Source organism: Phycodurus eques, chromosome 13, assembly GCF_024500275.1.
Source record: "Phycodurus eques isolate BA_2022a chromosome 13, UOR_Pequ_1.1, whole genome shotgun sequence".
NCBI lineage: Eukaryota > Metazoa > Chordata > Actinopteri > Syngnathiformes > Syngnathidae > Phycodurus > Phycodurus eques.
Window position 1 is genome coordinate 25626395 of NC_084537.1, and position 22536 is coordinate 25648930.

General features: G+C 46.3%; 2 protein-coding genes across 3 annotated transcripts in view; one reads left to right on the plus strand and one right to left on the minus strand.

Moving 5' to 3' along the window:
* LOC133412056 (serine/threonine-protein kinase tousled-like 1-B) lies at positions 1-19401 on the plus strand. Of its 2 annotated transcripts, none has more exons than XM_061695079.1 (21): positions 1-448; positions 1623-1744; positions 2304-2372; positions 3423-3498; positions 3580-3623; positions 3716-3787; positions 3870-3944; positions 4062-4154; positions 4501-4611; positions 4794-4930; positions 5011-5202; positions 5286-5352; positions 5706-5803; positions 5906-5987; positions 6079-6170; positions 6247-6336; positions 6801-6970; positions 7487-7622; positions 7713-7824; positions 9934-10041; positions 12667-19401. In XM_061695079.1, the coding sequence occupies exons 1-21, from the start codon at positions 352-354 to the stop codon at positions 12823-12825; spliced, it is 2202 nt and encodes a 733-aa protein (XP_061551063.1). In that variant the 5' UTR covers positions 1-351; the 3' UTR covers positions 12826-19401. The 2 variants fall into 2 exon arrangements, with proteins under 2 accessions (XP_061551063.1, XP_061551064.1); XM_061695080.1 differs by having other exon boundaries at positions 3722-3787.
* Positions 17768-22536, minus strand: part of LOC133412057 (Golgi reassembly-stacking protein 2-like) — an 11764-nt gene continuing 6995 nt past the window's right edge. The window contains exons 6-10 of the mRNA XM_061695081.1: positions 22189-22321; positions 21951-22077; positions 20835-20939; positions 20025-20159; positions 17768-19461 (exon numbers count right to left, since the gene is read on the minus strand). Coding sequence (XP_061551065.1) covers positions 19277-19461; positions 20025-20159; positions 20835-20939; positions 21951-22077; positions 22189-22321 — 685 coding nt within the window. The 3' untranslated portion in view covers positions 17768-19276. The remainder of the gene's footprint in view (positions 19462-20024; positions 20160-20834; positions 20940-21950; positions 22078-22188; positions 22322-22536) is intronic.

The following is a 22536-nucleotide window of genomic DNA, read 5'->3' on the forward strand; positions in this document are numbered from 1 at the left end:
CGCGCTGGTCTCGCGAGAGTAGCCGCCTCGCTGCTGCTGGAATCAAAGCCCCGTTCGAGAAGTGGATGCCGCCCGCCCGCTCGCCTGCCTGACGGGCGTTCACTTGTTCGCTCGCTCGCTCGCTCGCTCGCTGCGGTCACCATGCGAAGGTTATTCCGCTGGATCCGCTCCGGCGTCGAGCCTCCGAGGCAGCCGCTGCTCCCGTTCGACTGCAGCGTCGGCGACGTGGTCTAGCGAAAAGAGCTCAGGTCGCCTCGTCGGGCAGGTGCGAACCGATGGAAGGCAGCTCGGCGTGTCCCGGATTGACGACGACGACGACGGCGGCGGCGGCGGCGTGCGCCAGGCGGCTCGATGAGTGTCCAAAGTAGCAGCGGAAGTTTGGAGGCGACGCCATCTTGGTCGCCGACGATTTCGCAACATTTGACGGCGACCGCCAAGCTCAACGAAGGTAACCCTTCTTCTCCCACGGAGCTCGACAGGCGCGGCAGGCGGACGGCTCGCCGTCTTCCTCCGCCAAATGTGCGCCGTGCGTTGTATGCGAACATTGGTCGGAGTGGAAAGGCATGTCAAGTTGACTGATGTTGAGAAGCCAAACAAACGTCAGCTGTCACTCTCCTTCGTGTCCGCCCAGACAAACAAAGGCAGCGCTGTGCTGTGTTGTGTTGTGTTGTGTTGTGTTGCGCTGCGCTGCGCTGTGCTGTGCGTCCCTTTCCGTCTTGACGTTTGGACGTGTCAGTTGTTCCAGCTGGAGTTCAATTCCAAAAGCAACTCGGCGAGTGCGCTGCAACGCGAAATTGTTTCAAACAATCACGCCTGTCTGTTGTATTTACTGTGTAGTGTTGACCTTACGTTTTAAGGATTCGTTTGTTGTTGTTGTTGTTGTCGTCGTCCCCCCCCCCCCCAGAAGTGACACGGTACTGATTTATATTTGATAGACCGGGACAGTGCATTTGTACAATATAATGTCGAGTCACTGTCAAGTAGCCCAAACCCAATCACAAACACACAATGGTTTGTCCTGAAATAACCTCGAAGAGGCCCTGTTGTGTGCTGGTGTGGTTTGCTGCTCGACGCTTTGCTCAAGTCCGTGATCCCTTTGAGGGTTTGCCCCCTGTGCCAAGAGCGACGTAGAGGCAGCCAGATAATCATGCCAACGCCTGCGGCATCAGTAGGCGCAGACGTGCTCTCCCTGGAAAGAAATGTTACAGATCAGCTTCTTTCCTGCCGCGCGGCTTTACAAATGGAGGATATGTTCACGGAAGGCGCTCGGGACCGTTTGGCCGAGGGGATGCCACTGGATTGCGACTCAATCCCAACCGCTTTTTAGTGACTACCATGTGTCATACTAGGTCAGTGACGTAAATGAGGAGATTTGTATTTGTAAAATTAGCCCGGTCCTGCCGTCTCCTGTTGCGACGGCGCGTCCCGATGTCATCGGTCATCATCGCATGACGGCGCGTCTTTTAACGAGCCCGCCTAACGTCGTTATTTCTTCCTCTGTTCGCCTGCCCGATACGCCGTCTCTCCGTTCCTTTGTCTCCTCTAACGCCTTCTGTTCGTCCTTTGGAGTGTTGTTTTGTTTTTGCACGTGTGACCTTACTGCGCTGTCGCCCTTGCGCCAGGCCCCATGGAGGAGCTGCACAGCTTGGACCCCCGGAGGCAGGAGCTTCTGGAGGCCAGGTTCACAGGAGCCGTCAGCGGCAGCACGGGAGGCAGCACGGGGAGCGCCAGCGGCGGTGCCAAGGTAACGGCACGCCGCCCCACGCCGAGCAAGTAGACGCGGGGACGACGACGAGGCCCGAGCCGGCTGCGCGGCCCTTTTCTGCAGCCTGTTTCCATTTTAACCCGAAGACTGTTAAAGAAACAAATTCATTGTCAAATCGTTGAAGTGTGGGAGTTTGCGAGCGGGAACTTGTCGAGAGCGTAGAAGTCGCGCGGCTCCACCAGCGTTATCCCGACGCCAGTTCTACCCAGCCTACAACTACGAGCTATCTTTACCTTCCAAGTGGGGATGAGAAAAATTCCTAGTTGCGATTGTACCTTTCGCGGACAATGGCGAATAAAGCGATTTCTGATGCTTTTGCTTGAAAAGACAAGTAAAATCAGTCCCAAGTTTCCACTATGAGAGGGTGGATTTCAGGTGCGCGCTCGTGTCTACGTGCTGGTGAAAGGCCGCGTGGCACACCTCGTAAGTGAGCAGTTACTTTGCCATCAGACATGTCGAGGACGATCTTTGTTTTGTGTTTGTTCACCCACCGCGTGGTCACTTCTTTTCCTGACTGCTCCTTTGCGCTTGTGCGCAGGGTCTCGCCAACGAGTCTTCCAACCACAGCTACGGAAGTCTTGGCTCATCCAGCGACAAGGAGTCTGAGGTAGCTGACGTGCTTTGTCTATTCCGCTGTCACCGTCATGTTTGTCACACGAATGAGTTGCACGTAACGAGCACGCTGCAAGTGCGCACCTCCACCAAGGCGGAAACATTTGTGACTTTTCAGTCTACTTGGGAAGTAGATCCCCAGTTTTTCAAGCGTCCCGACATCCGCGGATTTGAGGTGACAAACGGCGGTGCGACACGAGAAGGCGCGTGCACTTATTTACTGTTTTTCATTTAGCCGTTTTAAATTTATGGGATAAAAGTGTTTTTTCTCATCAATATTTACTGTACTGTAATTCTGCATAGCATACATTTAGTCATAGACTTCAAATTCCGGTTACGCCGCAAGAGAGGAGTTCCTCCACGGTTCAGTGAGGACCCTTGTACCAAGTCATTTTTTCCCCCGTTTCGTTCCCTTGGTTCTGTCTGCTCTGTACCTTGCTTTTAGGATCCTCGATCAGCGCAACAAGCAAACGACGACCCGCTTTGACAGAGGTTAGACAAAAAATGTCATCGCGTCCGCGTTTTCCATCTGAATCAAATTCAGACGAAATTGACTTCCAAAGCTTCTGAGCCAGCCTATACAATGCAAATAGTTGCACTTTGCGATGTGCACATTTGACGGTAAATATTGATTTCACTTCATCAATGTGTCATCGTGCACACAATTAAAAAGGACTTCCTTGGACTGTCGTCACACATTATCTAACCAACAAATGGACCCACAATGTACGGTGAAATGAAAAAAGAACAACATCTCTGTCTTGCCTGAGGTCATCAACCACAGAAGTACAAAAATCAGTGGGTCTGATTTTTCGGGGTTTTTTTTGTGCTCGAGCCACTTGTTTGTCTGCCTCCGCCTCTCCCGCTACCTGCGCATTTCTTTTGTTCTTTCTTTCTCTTGTCTGATGTCGAAAGAGGGAGCTCCCTCGCCTGCTCAGCCTGTAGTCTCTCTTCCTGTCGCAAGCCGCCACAGGAGCTTTTGTTAGGTAAACCTCAGGGGACCCCTAAGCATTTTCTCTCGTCCTCTGCGTGTGTCGACTTACAGACCCCGGAGAAGAAGCACTCCGAATCATCCAGGGGGAGGAAAAGGAAGGCTGACGCCTATTCGGAGAGCAGTCAGGGTGAGGGAACCTGCACAAGCCGGTGGATTTTGAAGCCCTTTTATGCCACTGGCAATGTGTTTTTTCTGATTCCTCATGCAGGGAAGTCTGCTACACGCGGACCCAAGATCAGCGACTACTTCGACGTGAGAATTTCTTGATCTGTTGTCACTGTAAAATGAGATGCTTGTCGTTTCGAATGTGAGTCAGAATGGATGATTGTCTTGTCTCTGCAAAGTTCCAGGGTGGAAATGGCTCCAGTCCAGTTCGAGGCCTGCCATCAGCTCGCCACTCGGCGCCTGGCTCAATTGTAAGTGCGAGCACATATAATATACACAAGTTGAGAGCGTATGTCATCACACAGTTTCATAACAACAGCGCCGTCTTTGCAGATCCGCCAGAACAGCTCCTCCCCCACCAGTTTATGTTTTGGGGAACACAATCTCAGATCCAATAAATTTGTCCAGGTATTCTGAAACGTGGTCCTCTCACACACGGGCACCTTTCTTCTCTAAGCTTTGCATCTCCTGTGTACTATGTGCGTAGTCCCGAAACCAAACGGTCCTTTTTTTCTCCAATCTTAGACGGAGTTAACAGGACTGAAAATTGTTGCTCTTGAGAGCAACAAGAGTCTTGACCTGGAGAAGAAAGAGGGCCGAATAGATGACCTTCTCAGGGTGGGTTGAACGTCCACGCCCTCTGCCTTACCGACAGACACGCGTTACGTGGACAAAAGCGCAGCAAGACATTTTGGAATGGTCAAACTTGGTGGGAAGTGAAGTAGAGAATGCAAGTGAGGTCCATAAAGACTCGGTGTGAAGGAGCCAGGCTTTAGAGACCTTTGGGAAGAACTAGAACTGGATTGTGAGTGAGGCCCTTTCTGAAGTCCAAGAGACAAATGTTCCCACGGACACACTCGAAGGTCTTCTCGAGACATTGCCACATGGCTCCACACTTGACTTTAGTCCATAGGATGTCTTTGTGTAATCATTGTTCTTTTCACTATCCTTTCATCCCTAATAGGCCAACTGTGACTTGCGGAGGCAGATCGATGAACAACAAAAACTGCTGGAGAAATACAAGGAGAGGCTCAACAAGTGTATCACGATGAGCAAGAAGCTTCTCATCGAGAAGGTTTGTAACGTCCTACCTTGAGCCGCGTCGAGCTCTTGACTCGGCTTTTAAAATATTGAAACGCCGTAATTATGTCTTGATTGTTTTGACAACTAAATCTTTCTTAATTTAGCCAAAGCGAGACATAGAATTATGTACTTAAACGCAATGTAAGTTGCTGTCAAGCTCATCATTTTGGACAGAGCACCCAGGAGAAGCAGTCGTGCCGCGAGAAGAGCATGCAGGACCGCCTCCGTCTCGGCCACTTCACCACCGTCAGACACGGAGCGTCCTACACAGAGCAGTGGACCGACGGATACGCGTTCCAAAACTTGATCAAGTAAGAAGCCGTAAACGCAGCCTTTATCTTGGGTCGATGCCTGCAGCAGCAGCGCATAATGAGCGCGTGGCTGTATGCAGGCAACAAGAAGGCATCAACCAGCAGAGAGAGGATATCGAGCGACAGCGAAAGCTGCTCGCCAAGAGGAAGCCTCCGAACCCGGCGTCCCCCTCCCTCTCCGTGGCCTCCGCCTCTGAGCCCAAGCAGAGAAAGACCAAGGTGGTCAACGGCAACGATTCCGACCCCTTCCTCAAGCCGTCGCTGCCCCAGCTGTGAGTTTGACCGCCGGGAGAGTTGTCATCGACATTCATCTTACCGAGCTTACTTTGTCAAAATTGTCAATATTTCTGGTTAGATTGACCCTTGCCGAGTACCACGAGCAGGAAGAGATATTTAAGCTTCGCCTTGGCCATCTGAAGAAGGTCAGTAGCAAAAAAACATGACCCGGCCAATAGTTGAATATTGAAGTCGAGCCCGTCCGATTGAATCGCCAGATGCAAATAGACAAAATCAGCTGATTCTTTTCCTTTTTCTTCTTCACACATACAACATAAGAAACCGATGACATTCAAACAAACCCGCCGATTTTTATTCCTTCAACCGTCAACGTGTTTTCTTAAATAACGCTTAATACGTACGTGATGGCGCACATTTCAAATGACTCAAGCCAAATTCCGCAGTTTTCCCCTTGTGCGCACGACGCAGTTTCCCAAAAGTTCAGTTATGAGGGCCAGAAAGCTCCAAACAGTTGGAACTCGTGTTGCGTTGCGTACAGGAAGAAGCCGAGATCCAAGCGGAGCTGGAGCGCTTGGAGCGTGTGAGGAACCTTCACATCAGAGAGCTGAAGAGGATCAACAACGAGGACAGCTCAGCGTAAGTCCAAACTCCTCCGTTCGGCACGCCGAAAGAAATTTGCATCGCGACGTAGGTCAAAACGCAAGTTGTCTGAGAGAGTGCGGCCGCCACCTCCCGCAGGTTCAAAGAGCATCCCACTCTGAACGAACGCTACTTGGTGCTGCACTTGCTGGGCAGGGGCGGCTTCAGCGAAGTCTACAAGGTGAAGTCTTAACGGCGGCGCACCGCGCGTGTCTTCCTTTGCGTTGCACACGTCGCGATACAAATACGTGTTGGTCTTCTTCGCCCGACAGGCTTTTGACTTGTTTGAGCAGCGCTACGCAGCTGTGAAAATCCACCAGCTCAACAAGAACTGGAGGGAGGAGAAGAAGGAGAACTACCACAAGTAGGCTCGGACTACTTTGGGATCGGACGCGCTCGTGCTCAAAACCAAATGCTGTTTGTCGTTCGTTGCCTTCCAGGCATGCGTGCAGAGAGTACCGGATACACAAACAGCTGGACCATCCCAGAATAGTCAAACTGTATGACTATTTCTCCCTGGATACCGACACGTGAGTCACCTCTGACCTCCGGCTGGCTCCACCCCACCCCGCGCTTGTTTGTCATGCCACATGGACTTTATTGTGATTTGTAAAGCGTTTAGTCATTGCAGATTTAAAGAGGACAGTTCGAATGCAAAGGACTCCGACCTTTTGTAAAAGTCCGAGTGAGTCCTGAGCTGTTATGTGCGTCTTCGGCCACACAGGCAGAGAGCCAACGTTTTCTTTTGTGTTATCACTCTCGGAGGGAGGAAATAGTGACAGCAGTCACAGAAACGAATAATACAAGTTGTAGGGAAGACGTGAAACCTCAATGCCAGAGTCCCGCGTGCTACTTCTATGGCAGATCGCTTGCCCTCTTTGCTTATTCTCATCTGGTTTTATTCCTCGCCGACAACTGACATCGCTTTCTCTCGACCCTGTCCGACTAGAATTGACTCGTGGTTTTGTCTTTTCCTCCCTCGGCCCCCCATCAGCTTCTGTACGGTTCTGGAGTTCTGCGAAGGCAACGACCTGGACTTCTACCTGAAGCAGAACAAGCTGATGTCGGAGAAGGAGGCCCGCTCCATCGTCATGCAGATTGTCAGCGCCCTGCGCTACCTCAATGAGATTAAGCCTCCCATCATTCACTATGACCTCAAACCTGGTCAGTTGAATTTGGAACATGCCAATAAGTAGACTTTAACAGTTGAACAGTTCCCAGGTGTCAATGACATACTTTTATCCAGGAGCAAGAATTACACAATTCCAATTCGACACTTTACACAGGATATTTGTTATGTTTTGTTAGTTTTTCGGCCTCCCAGAACTCAGCCTGTTTTGCCGGAGCTCATGGAAATGAGCCACTGCTCACCACACCACAGATGCAGTTTTGCAAATTGGTTTGACTTGGTTGTGTGATGTCACACTTGATGGGGAGCGACCTTTTGCATACAAACAATTAAAAAAAGTGAAATTTCCATAGTATGTCCCATTTCAGGCAAGCTTCATGACCAAAAACCTGAAATCATTTGGTTTGAAAACATGCACGCATGCATGAGTTTGTTGCAGATGCAATTGATATATTACTTCTGTACTGTTGGGGTGGATTTGGGGGTCCTGTTGATGAGTTTGTTTTCTTCTCAACCACGATCTATCCTGTAAATTTTACCAAATGCTGCAGGTAACATATTATTAGTGGACGGAACTGCATGCGGAGAAATCAAAATCACAGACTTCGGCCTGTCCAAGATCATGGATGATGATAATTACGGCGTGGACGGGATGGACCTCACATCCCAGGGAGCCGGTACTTACTGGTAAAAGTCACACAATCCAGTACTGCAGTACAGGCTCAGTCCCATCAGGGCTTTGGACTCTGTAACAATAATGTGGGTGTGTTTTTCCAGGTATCTCCCTCCAGAGTGTTTTGTGGTGGGGAAGGAGCCGCCCAAAATTTCAAACAAGGTGGACGTGTGGTCTGTGGGAGTCATCTTCTTCCAGTGCCTCTATGGGCGCAAGGTAAAGAAAATGAACACATCCATGGATGGAACAGTGATAACCAACTGGGGGGGGGTAAAAAATGTTTGAAGGGCTCATTTACAGTGCCGTGAAAAAGTATTTGCCCTTTCTCAAATTCTTAATTTTTGGCATAGTTTCCCCCACGATAATGTTTAAGATCATCAAAACGACACACGAATGGGTGGTGACTCAAATTGGCATTGGAGTCCGCAGGGCAAAAAACAAACTCCAAATCCGAATGATCAGACGACTCTTTGCACCTCAATTCTCACGAGGTGCAACTGTTGCCACGCCGCCTTCACCCCAAAAAATCCAAAATGTGCCAGGATGTTTGCCCGGTCGTCGTGTCTACGGGCGACCCCGGTTTGACTTACTGCGCATAGTTTGTGCGTGTCGGTAGCGGGGACCCGTCGAATCTGTTGTGCGCTCGTTTATGGCGTCTGCTTCTGCCTCAAAGCAAACGTTGTGGGATTTGTGGGGAAAGCATCGCCCCATGTTTTGGGTTGTCATATTCACTGTACTGTTACGTATTAAGTTCTCCTCCAAGTCGGGGGTGTCGCTACGGCTGCTATTGGACGCCACAGGGTGGAGTTTCCTCTGCATTATTTTTGTTGCCATTTCCGGTAGCCGTTTTTACTTTCCTTTCAGTAACAAGGAACAAAGCAACAACAAATGGACCGAGATGATCAGATGATACGTTTAATTATGCTGCAGAATTGATCGAGAAGGCGGCGACGTAGATGGTATGTAGAACCAATGGGCACGCTGGTACGTCGTCACAGCATGTGACTAAAACGGACCAATCACGAGAGATGCACAGCAACTATTTTTGTCGGGTGCGCGGCAAGCTTCGCAGACGTGCTGCGGGGGGGCAATTTGTCGGTCACGTGATGCAATGCGGGCGTATAAAGAGGGCTTTTGTCTTTGCTCCGTGCAAAATGAAATGCAAATATGCATGCAGTGTGCTACACACACACACAGACATACATACACAGAAACAAAGCCACCGGATGATCGGCATTGCCATCTTGCGGTGAAAAGCCGAACGACTCAAACGCTTTTGGAGAGAGAAAAACTTTCATAGTTTTTGTGATATTTTATGGATGCAAACCTTAATATTAGTCACATTTATAGGTGGTTTTTACATTTTATTTTTCATTTATTGGACTATGACATCTCTGTTTTTGAATAGTAGAAGGAATAACCGTTCGATTCTGATTTGGAAGTCATTCATTAATGTCAATACAAACAGCGAGTTGGAATTTGTGGATAATGGCTCCCACTGTGGTTTACTAGAGTCCTAAAGCTTTAGAAATGGCTTTGTAACTCTTCCCAGGCTGATGACTTAATTTCTCGTCTGTTCTTGAATTTCTTTGGATGGTGGCATTTTGTTGCCTGTTTTTGAGATTTTTTTTTTTGATAGTGAAGTGATTTGTTGATTGAGCAGGTCTGGAGGTCATCAGTGAAAATAACAGTAAAAAAATATGATTAGCCACAATTAATTGTGGATTTAACAAGGGGGGGTTGGGGAGGGGGCATTACCTTTTCACACAGAGCCAGGCAAAAAGTTGCCCAAAATTAAAAACTGACTTTTATGTTTATTTGTGTTATTGCTTTCTAATATTTACATTTGTTGGACAATCATAAAAATTCACTTGGGGAAACTATACAAAAGAGAGAAACATTTGAGAGAGGGGCAAATACGTTTTCGCTGTCATGTCTGTTGACCCAAAGCCTGCTTAGTAGTTACACACCATCTTAGTAGGTTGTAGTCTTTTAAAAAAAAAAAAAAAAAAAAAGGTTGATTTAAATTTTAAAAAATATATTTTAAAAGTCCAGAGGCTCTTTAGAAAAAAATGTCCTCTATGGCTGATTTAAACCCAATTAATTTTATAGCATGACTCTATGTCGAAGACATTTTTGCTTTTACCCTAATTGATAAATGAACACAATAAACACAAACCAAATGTTGAAACATTAGAAAAAAACAGACGCGGTCAGATCTTAACGGGCCGGACTCCCAAATGTTGCATTGCGTCCTCTTGGCTTAATAATTGGCACTGAATGTTCTGCAGACCTGTTATATACCTGTTTTGTCTGTTTTACCAGCCGTTTGGTCACAACCAGTCTCAGCAGGACATCCTGCAGGAAAACACCATCCTCAAAGCCACGGAGGTCCAGTTCCCCGCAAAACCACAGGCCAGCACGGAGGCCAAGGTTGGCACATGTGCACGCTACACTCGCTGGCTACGACGTTACATGCGTCCAATAAAAGAGCTCGATCATAAATCTGCTTTTTATCTCCATTTTGATTGATCTAAAAAAAAAAAGTATATTTATTATTATTATGGTTATAGTTTGCAGTGGTGTAAATGTGCACCATATCGTACTATGGGGAGACTTCATCTGGAACACAGTCTGAGATCTAAAGTCCCCAACAAAAAACAAAAGGAACAGGAAGGTCCATTCCTTTTGTTTTTGTTGTATAATGAAGACTTTTAGGTTTCAGATGTAAAGATGAAGATGAGAGAAAGAAATTCATCATTGCAGCTTTCATTTTCTGGTACTTGCAGTAACTGCATCAAGGTTGCGACCCAATGACTTCACCAGCCTGTTGCAGTCTTCATTTGAAATGCTTTTCCAGGCCTTTACTGCAGCCTCTTTCAGTTCTTGTTTGTTTCTGGTGATTTCTCCCTCCAGTCTCCTCTTCAGGAGGTAAAATGCATGCTCGATTGGGTTAAGGTCCAGTATTTTTTGGGTCATCGTCTTGTTGCATGATGAAGCTCCTCCCGATTAGTTGGGATGGATTTTTCTGTAAATTGCCAGACAAAATGGTTTTGTGGACTTCAGAATTCATTCCGCTGCTACCATCATGAGTTGCATCATCAATAAAGACGAGCGAGCCCGTTCCAGAAGTAGCCATGCAAGCCCAGGGCGTGACATGACCTCCACCGTGCTTCACAGATGAGCTTGTGTGTTTTGGATCAGAAGCAGATCTTTTCTTTCGCCATACTTTGGCCTTTCCATCACTTTGGTAGAGGTTAATCTTGGTCTCATCAGTCCATAAAGTTTTGTTCCAAAACTTTTGTGGCTCATCTCTGTACTTCTTTGCAAAATCCAATCTGGCCTTCCGATTCTTTTTGCTGATGAGTGGTTTGCATCTTGTGGTACAGCCTGTATATTTCTTCTCTCGAAGTCTTCTTCAAACAATGGAGTGTGATACCTTCACCCCTGCCCTGTGGTGGTTGGCAGTGATGTCACAGACTGTTGTCTTTGGGTGTTTCTGCACGGCTCTCGCAATGTTTCTGTCATCAACTGCTGTCGATACCCTTGGCGGACCTGTTCAATGTCTTTTGCTCAGTACGCCGGTAGTGTCTTTCTTTTTCAAAGCATTCCAAATTGTTGTATTGGCTGTGCCCAATGTTTGTGCGATAGCTCCGATCGATTTTTCCCTCTTCTCTCAGCTTCAAAATGGTTTGCTTTTCTCCCATTGACAGCTCTGGGCTTCATGTTTGCTGAACAGCAAATGCAGTTTTCACAGGTGAAACCCAAAGCCCAAAACAAGCACAATCTAATGTTTAAGCAATCAATCGAAAAGGCAACACCTGAGCGCCTAGAAACACCCGTCAGTCACTTATTCCAAAACGTTTGCTCACGTGAAAAGTAGGTGGCTTCAAACAAAAGGTGCTCTGCCCTGAGTTGTTGAACACATCTAGACGTAAATTCTATGAAATAAAAGCTGCAATTCTGAACTTTTGTCTCATATTCATCTTTTGATCTGAAACCCAAATATCTTCAGTATACAACAAAAAGAAAGAAATGGACGCTGCTGTGCCAATTAATACCTTTGGAGGAGACTGTATATTACGCGGACGCATGTACAAAATTCAGTGAAATATGGGGTATTTTCGTATAATTTGATCAATCACGGTAAAGACACTTTTTTGATGCCGCCTTGGGTTTTCTATGGGTAAATGTTTCCCGTGCTAAAACAGCCACGGTTAGTCCTATTTTCAAAAGGTTTTTGCTGATTTCAAATGTGAGGCATTCATAGTAAAGGCAGACTGCGAAAGGTGGCGGCCCACTGAAATACACTTCTTGCATAACAGTAAAGACATAAACAGAATTGTGTTGCCCTTCAATGTGTGCGGATACAAGTGGTAAATCATCCGAACTACTCATTCCACTCGTCTTTATACAATCGTACTAACGGTAAAGACGAGCAATAGTTCCGACACTTTCGCAAATTCACACGTATTCATTCATATCTGAGAAGTAAAAGCATTTCTTTTACTGTCTGCCATTGCGTGAATGCAAAATTGCTTTCTGACCACAGATCCATGTGGTGTATTGCAACAAAATCTTGGGGGTCTCCCCAGTGGCGTTCACGCTAAAGACGGCTTAAGTGACGTTTGGAAAAGAAGCCCCAAAAGGAACTCTTTTGCACACTAAGATGCATTTGTGTTTGTTCTCAAGGAAAAGGCCAGTGAAGCAATAGGAGATCGGATAGATCCGAAAATGTCATTGCCACCTTCCAAATCATGACATTTCTTTCGCTAAAGACATTTAAGCATTGAAAGTGTAAAAAAAAATTTAAAAAAATAAATAAAATCAAAAAATATTGCTTTAGAATCTTTTTTTCTTACTTGTAGAAACAATGCTAACCTTTTGGTGTCTAACAACTGCTAATAACTCAAATCCTTAATCAATGTAAAATGAATTGATTCTCCAACTGAAATTCAGTGGGCCGTGTCTTTGCCGTTATTGATCAAGTGATATGAAAACGAGCCACGGAGGCGTTTGGGGTTGTCGTGGTCTCTCTAAATCAAAGATGTTTTGCAGGCATTTATCCGGCGCTGCCTGGCGTACCGCAAGGAGGACCGCTTCGACGTGCACCAGCTGTGCTCCGACTCGTATCTCCTCCCCCACATGAGACGCTCCAACTCGTCCGGCTCGCCGCAGCCCGCCGCCGCCGCCGCCTCGTCGCTCGCCGCCTACTGATCGGCTCTCGCTGGGATCGACGGAAGCGTCTGGCCACTCGCAGGCAGAATTAAACGGCAATGGATCATCGTTTGCGGATTTTTAACCACAGCTCTTCCAGAATGGCTCAATTAGCAAAGGAGGCGAATGAAAGGGAAATCTTAGCAAGTAGATGGGGAAGTCGCGGACCGTCGTGCTCCGGTTTTAACTACGAAAGAGGAAAATCGACTGCAATCGAGGCAGAGGAACACAACGGGGCTTTGGTGCACGATAGTCATGAAGCCCTCGTGAGACTTTTGAACAGCTCGCAGACGGCGCGTCGCCGGCCGCGTGAAGCTACGTCAGAAAACCGGCCGGCGGCTCCGAGGAAGGGACTTGGACAAGTTTGTGTGCCCGTGAACACAAAGGATGATGCATCTCATTGTTGGAGGGGGAAAAAAAAAAAAAAAAAATCCAGATTTAAAAAAAAAATTTAAAATAATAATAAGAATCTGTTGTTGATTTGCATTTCCCCTCCAGTTTGCGATCTTGCCGCTGTCGCAGGTTTGTTGCGTTTCAACAGCAGAGTTCTTAGTCCACATATTAGGACATCGTCTGAATCCATCACGGCTGTCTAGGAAAAGTCGTGCACCGCCCTGGGCTCAGCGGGACAGAACTGCCGACCGGATCTGCCGGCCGCTGGCAAATCCATGCGGGGGCTTTGCCCTTCCTCCCAGTAGCTGACGTCGCGGAAGCTCATCTCGTTGCTGCTAGGTGTGTTGCTCTTTGTAATGCGCGAATGGCTTTTGGCCTCGATTCACTTGAATCGTTGGACCGTGTGGATTATTGTTTCGCAGTCACGTACAAGTCTGACGTTTTAAGGAGCAGGAGAGGAAATGCTCTGATTGAACATAAAAGCAACTGCAAGCAAACAGTCGGAGGAAAAAGTAGCTGCGTCCTTTGGAAATGTTCAATTTCTGCATAAATTGGTCATCAAATGTAATCGGATTTTCATCTCAACCACAAGAAAAAATAAACAAACTAATACTACAAAAATAATTATATAGTTTCATCTTTTTATACAGCATAACAAACATTGACAGAACAGAGAGGGGGAAACTAAGTGAATCCTTGGCTTTAATAAGTGCTTGACCCTTGAGCAACATACCCAAACGTTTCCTGTAGTGGCAGATCAGAATTTTGAACCGTTCCTCTTGACTAAACTGTCACAGTTCCGCAAGATTCCTGCAGGGATGTCTGCTGTGAATCGCTCTCTTGAGCTCAAGCCACAGCATCTCAATGGGGTTGAGGTCAGGACTTCGACTGGGCCACTCCAGAACCCGTATTTTCTTCTCCTGAAGCCATTCTCTTGTTGATTTGGATCCTTGTACCGCTTCAGCACCCATCCTCTTTTGAGCTTCAGCTTTTGGACAGATGGCCTCCCGTTCTTCTGCACAATATCTTGAGGATGAAACTTGTCAATTCATTTTTCCATTGATTTTTAGCAAGCCGTCCAGGCCCCGAGGAAGCAAAGCACGCCCATACCATGATGGCGCCTCCACCATGCTTCACAGGTTTTGATGTTGCACAATTGCTGCCAAAGGGTCATGGGTCAACCATTTATTAAATCCAAAGGTTCACTACTCTGTCCTGTGAATATTTTCAATAAAAAGGAGAAGATTTCTTTGATGTGGTATTAGTTTAAGCAGACTTTATTCTTGTGACCACAGACTCAATTTTATGACCAATTTATGCAGAAACAAGAAATTCTGGCGGTTTTACATCCTTTTTCTTGCTCTTTAGGGGTTGAACGTCTTCAGATATTTGTGGGGAGTCGATTCTCACGTGATGACGACGCCGTTAATATTTTTCATTTGTTAACTCGCTGGGAGTGCAGCTGTTTGCCTTCAGCCTCCAAATCTCCCCGCCAAAGACATTTGCTCCCGTCGCCCCAGCCCCGCGACCCCCTCATGCAATCAGACACACATTCAAACACCTTCACAGCCTCGCAGACAGTCGGAAATTGTTGAAGTCTAGCAGCAATTTACGTAACGCCGCTGCAGGGTTGCTACTCACTATCCGTAGTGTAAATTAAACACATTTCTAAAAAAAATGTACAGAATGAGGGACTGCTTTATCAATACTGAATTGTTGCTCGAGTTTGTTTCGTTCTGACTGTTGTGAGGCAGTGAAGGGGTCTTGAGTGTGGTGTGGAATGAAGGCTTGAGCAAAACACTAGTGCTAGTTACTTGGCCCTGACCGATAAATTGTCCGATATTACCCCTTTTTTTTGAATTGGCAAAAATCGTCCGGTTTGTTTTGTTTTGTTTTTATATAACACATTACAAAGATGAAGAAAAAAACTCATCTAAAAAATATGACTCAAAAAATCGTTAGGTTATTCCGATTATTCTCTGTGAAACAAATAGTTAATGACAAAAGCTCGTCCTCGTTTCATCGTCAAAGCAGACGTGACACTATTCCATCCATCCATTTTCTGAGCCGCTTCCCCTCACGCGCGTCGCAGGGCACATACATACATACAAACAAACAACCACCCGCACGGGCAATTTAGAGTCTTCAATAACCTAGCATACATGTTTTTGGGATGCGGGAGGAAAGCGGAGTGCCCGGAGAAGAGCCACGCAGGCACGGGGAGAACATGCAAACTCCACACAGGCGGGAGCGGGGATCGAACCCCGGTCCTCAGAACTGTGAGACGCTCCAACCACGCGACAGTATATTTTTGGTACGTTTGACGACAGATTTGCATGTTTTGCAAGTGAGCGTGCTACCCGTCAAATATCTCCACGCACTTGAGGCACCGCTGCTCTGCGCAGGCCTGTCGCATTCAGCCATCATGTGGCGTCCGCGTAGTTGAAGGCAAAACACGCGACGGGCGATTCATCCGCTTCAAGTTCACCCGTCATTGCGGAGAGGCAACGTCGACGTGTCGATTCGTCGCTTCAACCCCTGTTGCTCCAACGTGTGTTGTTGATTTCGACGACTCAACGCTTCAAAGGCCAGAGAGAGAGAGTTTTGTTATTTAACAAAACCAGAAAACCAGTTTGACTGAAACATCCCCAGAGTGAAAGTCGCTCATGCAATCCGTGTCCTTTCCCCCCCTTTTGGGAGGAAGCAGACACGCGACCCTCTTGTTCGGTTGGCGGCGTGAAGCGCAAAGCTCGTTTCATGACGTTGAACGCGTGTAGACGGACGTCAAGCGCAGCCGTTCGGAAGCGACCTCGACCGGCGCTCGGCCGGACCGTTCAAATGCAATAACGATTGCCGTCGCCGTCTCGGTTGCCGCGTGGGCTCGCACGAGTGTCGGCGACGAGCTGGCAAAACGTTTGAGATTTCGAGTGACGTTCAGGCTTCCTTCGAAAGTATGGAACTGGATTTCACGAATTTACATGTCTGGAAAAGTATGCAAAATGTTGTATGGAAAAATATTTATCTTTCCAAGACTGTTATGACATCTCTAACCCAAACAATTGGATCTGTGTGGTGGTGTTTTTGTTTTTGAAGGTGCTTGGAAGTGCAGCTACGTTGGTGTGAGAGCACACAATATGAGACCATGGTCTTAGTGAATAATTCATTCTGATTGGCTCAGAAACTTCCATCATTTCAGCTGATCACGTACACCCTTCGAACGTCTCAAGTCGTTCCCGTCAAAACGAGCGAACGGAGCAACCTGACGCAGTCCGATTTTCTGCAAAGGGACAGAAATGAGCAAATTTAAAAACAACGAGTGAGTGAGTGAGTGAATTATCTATTGATTTGGTAGATGAATTGAGCGAAAAATGACGACGGAAGCCGCACAAAAAGCTAAATCTCCGATTGAAAATAACAAACTAGACGTTTATAACGCCGAGACACAAAAAGGGAAAAATACGAAGTCAACACGTCACCGTTGATGTTCGGAATGAGACCTGCGGCAATTTGATGACGAAAACCACAGAGGGGACGAAAAGCGTGGCCGGCCTGAGACCTGCACAGATACACAATATGGATGTGGAATTAACAGAGGTAGGGTTTCAAATTAAGATTTCAAAACGGGTGAGCTTTGAAAACACGGTTAGGGGTTCCAAGTAGGGTTTTAAAAACGGTTATGGTTTAAAAACATGGTTAGGGTTTTAAAACTGAGGGTTTCAAATTAGGGTTTCAAAGTAGGGTTTTAAGAATTGTTAGGGTTTCAAAACTGGGGTAGGGTCCCAATACAAGGTTAGGGGTTCAAAGTAGGGTTTTAAATAGTGTTAGGGTTTCAAATTAGGGTTTACAAACCTGGTTAGGGTTTCAAAGTAGGATTTTAAAATGGTAAGGGTTTAAAATTAGGGTTAGAGTTTCAAAGTAGGGTTTCGAAACAGGGTAAGGGTTTAAAATTAGGGTTTCAAAACATGTTTAGGGTTGCAAAAATGGGTGAGGGTTTCAAATTAGTGTTTCAAAACAGAATTGGGGTTTCAAAGAGGTTTTAAAAAGAGTTAGGTTTTCAATTTAGGGTTTAAAACATGGTTAGGATTTAAAAGTAGGGTTTCAAAACAGGGTTCAGGTTTCAAAGTAGGGTTTTAAAACATGGTTAGGGTTTCAAAATAGGGCTAAGGTTTCAAGGTAGGGTTTCAAAACTGGTTAGTGTTTTAAATTAGGGTTTCAAAACAGGGTTGGATTTTCAAAATTGGGTTAGGATTTCAAAGTAAGGTTTTAAAAGGGTTAGGTTTCAACTTGGGGTTTAAAACATGGTTAGGACAAAATAGGTTTGGGGTTACAAAACTGGGTTAGGGTTTCAAATTGGGGTTTGAAAACACGGTTAGGGTTTCAAAACAGGTGAAGGGTTTCAAACCATTTTTTTTTTTTTTTTTAATTCTGGGTTCCAACGCCGCACCGAGTACTCGTAGCGCAAGTGCCGACCGAAGTTCTGACAAAAGGCAAATCAATGTTCTGCAAGAGCGCCGGCGCTCGTGCTCGTGCATGTGTGAATGTGAAATTCTGGACAAAAAGCACCAAAGGGAGAAGTGGCCATTGCCCTCGCAACTCGTCGTCAAACATTTGTTTGGCTTTATTGCTTGCACTCGGCATACCGGCGGAGATCCTTTCAGTTTCCTTGTTTACAGTGACATCTTGTGGCTAACCAGCGGAACTTGTAACTCTTGAATCGAGTCACCCTCGTCGCTCCTGAGGCACATCACAGCTGCGCGTGGAACGAACGCATGCGAGCGGACTTTCCGGGGTTGACGCTAGCTAGGCTGGACATAAAAAAAGAAAAAAATAAACAAGCATTTCATTTCAAAATAACAATTAATTAAAAAAAAAAAAAAAAAACAATCACACGGTAATGATAACGTATTCATCATCGATGACGACCTCTTTGGAGCAACTCAAACTCTTAAGTGAATTCTTGTGAAAACACCTTCACCGTTATTTCTTTGAAGGCAGTTGTGACTTCGTTTTGGATAAAATGCGCAGCGGGACGAAAGACTCGTTCGAAACAAAATGTTACATTAACAAGTTCGAGTTGGCAGACGTTTGTTAAGTTATTTCAGGGACAAAATGTCTCGAGTGAAAGCAATTCCACAAAATGCCAATGGAATGGACTTGATAAGATTCTGAAAAAGACGATCTTGGATTTTCAAACAAGTCTTTTTTTCTCGCTGAAAATGGAGACAAAAAGTTCCAAGTGTCAAATGTTTTCCCTCAAAGAAAGAAATTCACTAAGATTTTGCATTTCTGCAGCGTGCTGGGACTTCTCAAACTCATCATCGAGTTCAGTAGTTCAAAACAAAAAGTGACTCCCGCATACAATTGTAGAAATACACTTCAAAAGGCTCATTCCCACCTCACTTCGAGATTTCAAATCATTTTGACGACGCCAACACTCAAATGTCTTGAGACGGAATTTTTGGGATGAAATATTTCAGCGCGTGTCGAGAACCAACACGATTTGACGATATTCGACTTGTGAAGTCAGCGAAGCAAGGCTGCACAGAGATTCTTAATGATTGAGTATTTTATATCAATTCACCTTGCACAATGAACGTCCCAAGATTAGTAGAACAGTTGTGTTTTCTGTGTTAGGCCGCACGACTGACCATTACGAAAGGCTCGTTTGCGCATATATGATGGCAATAAAAAAGGAGATTGAACGAATACTTCAGTGAATTCTGGAACACGTTCTCAAACTTAAAACAGAAGAAATGACACAGCAGAAAGGTGGGGGGGGAAAACACAATCAAAAAATGAAGTCACAGAAGTCAATCGCAAAGTGAAGAGTTATCGAAGGCAAGCTGCAGCGCGACCCGCTCCACGGCAACGCGACGCTCGCTTTACCGAGACGTGTTCCGCATTGACCTGGCTCGCGCCCGGAATCCCGGACCGGGCGCGGCCCGGCCCTCTCGGCCGAATAAATAGAAAACCAAACGGAGAAAGACCAACGAGAGAGGAAAGAGAAAAGGGGCCGTGTGTTTTGGTCGGATGGTTAACAGCGATACACGTTCGCAGGTTACGAGGACGCGGGCGTCGTCGCCGCGGGAGGCCGCAGTTCCGTCACGTTTGCGGCGTCGCCCGCGGGCAGAACGGGGGCCCCGCCCTGAGGCAGGAGGGGAGTCAGCTGGGAGGGCAGCATGGCGGGCAAAGGGGGCAGAGGCGCCAGGCCGGGGATGTTGAGGGGAGCCGACAGTGGAGGGACTGCCAGGGGGAGAAAAAAAATAAATAAATCATCATTACTCAACTTTTGGAATGTTTTTTTTTGGTTTTTTGCATGTTTTCAGTTTTCATCTATGTTTGTCCAACATTGTACTACTCTTTTTTTTTTTTTTTTGTTGGACATGTTGGAAATAAATTGCTCACAACAACTAACCCCGTTTATATCAGGGCTACTTTGCAGACCCTCTCTCTCGAGAGCCCTTATAAATGTGTTTTTGTAGTTTAACCCCTTCTACCCACTTTAAACCTCACCATTTTGAATGTGTACCCCCACTAGCCTAAATACGGTACAGTGGACCCGCGCCCACCTGAGCAAACCTGGAAATCAGGATAGCGGACTCCTTGCGTATGCTACGATAACTTGGCAGACCTACGAGGTTGGTGACACGACGGTTGGAACCCAAAGTTTGTTCAAAGCGTCGCGTCATCGACCCGTTGCTCAGATGCGTAATGCGTAATGCGCTTCCACTTGAAGGCGAAACCTTACTACCGCAAGTATAGGTTTTATTTGTTGCGTCAGGATGCCGACAGGAGTCGTCGCGTACCCGTGGTTCCGGCCGGCATTAAGTTGCCGCTGCCCGCTAGTGAGATGGCGCCGAGGTCCGGGAGCGGCAGGTTGAGATTGGGAAGATTCGGAAGGTTGGGAAGCGGAGGCAAGCCAGCCGGGAGGGGCATCAAGCCTAAAAGGAAAACGAGACGCATACTGAAACATGACCCTGTTTTACCGTTAACAGTGACGATCCTCTTTTTACACTTGTATGACAACGAGAGATGTTACAATGTTACTTCAAAGTTGCATGTACAGTAAGTTCTTATGATGCGACAGTTTGACTCTGGAACAGACCATTTCTCTCTACAGTATCTATCATCTGGGGGGAAATTTTGAAGCGCTCTTTCCAAAACGCTATCCATTATTTTTGACGATTCTCTCTTTACGAGGGCCCGACCGATGATTCGGTTCGCCCATTACATCGGCCGATATTGGCCCTTTTCAAATTGGAAGTCAGCAATGTTTTTGCAGATTTTTGCTTTTTTTTTAATTTTTTTATTTTTTTTTAAATTACAAGACAATGAGATTCAAACAAAATAAAATATAAAAATAAAAAAATGGCTGCTGACTCTGTTAAGTTAAATACAAAAGAAGAAAGTATTGTTAAAAAAAAGAAAAGTCAAATGCTCTGCCTGTAATTCATATCTTTATTGTTGTAAGCGTTGACACCATTAATGTTATTTTAATAGTTACATATATTTTTTTTTATCAATTATTGGAAGATTATTCTGCCAAACATTGGAATCGTCCTTGGCATCAACAAATCCCTACCGCCTCTTGCCGCTGTACAACTCAAGCGACTCACCTGGTAACGTGGTGGCGGGGTTGAAGCTGGCCGTGGCAGGATTCAGGGGCGCGAGGGGGCCGAGGGACGGGCCGGACGAGGGCAGCAGAGGGACGGTGGGCAAACCTGGTGAGGGAGGACGAGGAAGGAGCCGCAATTGACCCGTTAGCCACGCGAGCACACTTTCGATCGGGACCCAATGACAACGTTGAAATGAAAGATCCCATTTGCCGAGCCGTTTTTTGTTTTTGTTTTTTTGAAGCACAACACTACAGCTGCCGTAAACTTCAAGTTCACAAATGCATATTTTGTTAAAACTCCACTTTAAGCCTCACGCTCAAGAGAAATGCTACAATAATTGCAAAAAAATGGACTTTAGAATAGCAGCGGGAGATGAAATGAAATTGAAACAACCGCTTTATTTCCACACGTTTTCGTCGTCTGTCAGCCTCACAAACGATTTTGGTATCGTCAGCACGTTTGAGAAAGTTGAAGACTTGAAAAACTATTTTCAGACCTCTCCTTCACCGAATGTGACCAGTCAGAGTGAGTCCTGTCTACTGTATGACACAATTCTGTCAAAACATTTGGCTACATAGCATTTAAAATAAGTATGAAACATTTTTGAAGTGATTGCAGACGACTAACTATAACATCAGAAGATTCTTTATAGTCTACCAAAGAAAACGTTGCTTCCTGTAGCATTTTGATTAAGTCTTCATTTTAAGGACAATTCAAATCATAATTAAATCCAAGAGTTCACTGACTTTTTCCCCCTCCCAGTCCCGTGAATGTTTGTATGTTATCGTCAATAAAAATAGGAAAACATAATTGTTTACATGGTATTAGTTTAAGCAGACTCTTTTGTTTATTCTTATGACTGAATGAAGATCCGACCACATTTCATGCGCAATCTATGCAGAAATGTAAGAGATTCCGAAGTGCTCGCCTACTTTCCCCTCGCGCAGGTTTTGTGAACAACTAAACAGGCGCAGTAAATTGAGGCGAGCTCATCATTAGGTTCATCGGTTTACTTTTGTATCGTGCAGTGAGTTGTTTCTAGTGTCAAATGTCTTAAGGCACCTCATCTAAACTGAAATAGAATATTTTCCAGAATTGAAATTGTCGGGACTTTACCCGTCTGCAGCTCGCTCGGCATGGAGGGGGGCGGGGCTGCGCTGATTGACAGGCCAGACAGCGAGTCTTCAAGGCCGGAGGGGAGCGCGGGGTCACCGCGAGGCGGGGTCACGGCCGACAACTGGACCTGAGCAATTATTTCGTCATTTTCAGTGCTGCGCAAAGACATCGTCCCTCCCGCTTGTAGAAAGAAGTTCAATGTTAGGAAATATTGAAGAACGCGCGAGCGCAGCAAGACCTCGGTGAAGCCGTCCTTCAGAGGAGCGACGGGCTCGCCGGAAGTGGTTCCCGGGAAGCAGATCTTCTTCCCCTCCTCGAAAGGTCGCGTGGGAATCCTGTGGAGGTATCCGTAGCCGATCCCGCATCCGAGGCTGCGGCGGGGCAGAAAAACGATTCAAACGACAAGGGTAACGATTGAATTCAAACGGATCCGAGATTAGCCCGGTTCCCGGTTTTAAATCACTCGCTGACGTGCTTTAGGAGGGAAACTTGACAGACGACAAGTTACTGCTGCAAACTGCGAATGAAGCTTACTGGTTCATCTACAGCGCATTTTCTTCTTTTAAGCAAACAAAGCCTAATGTAG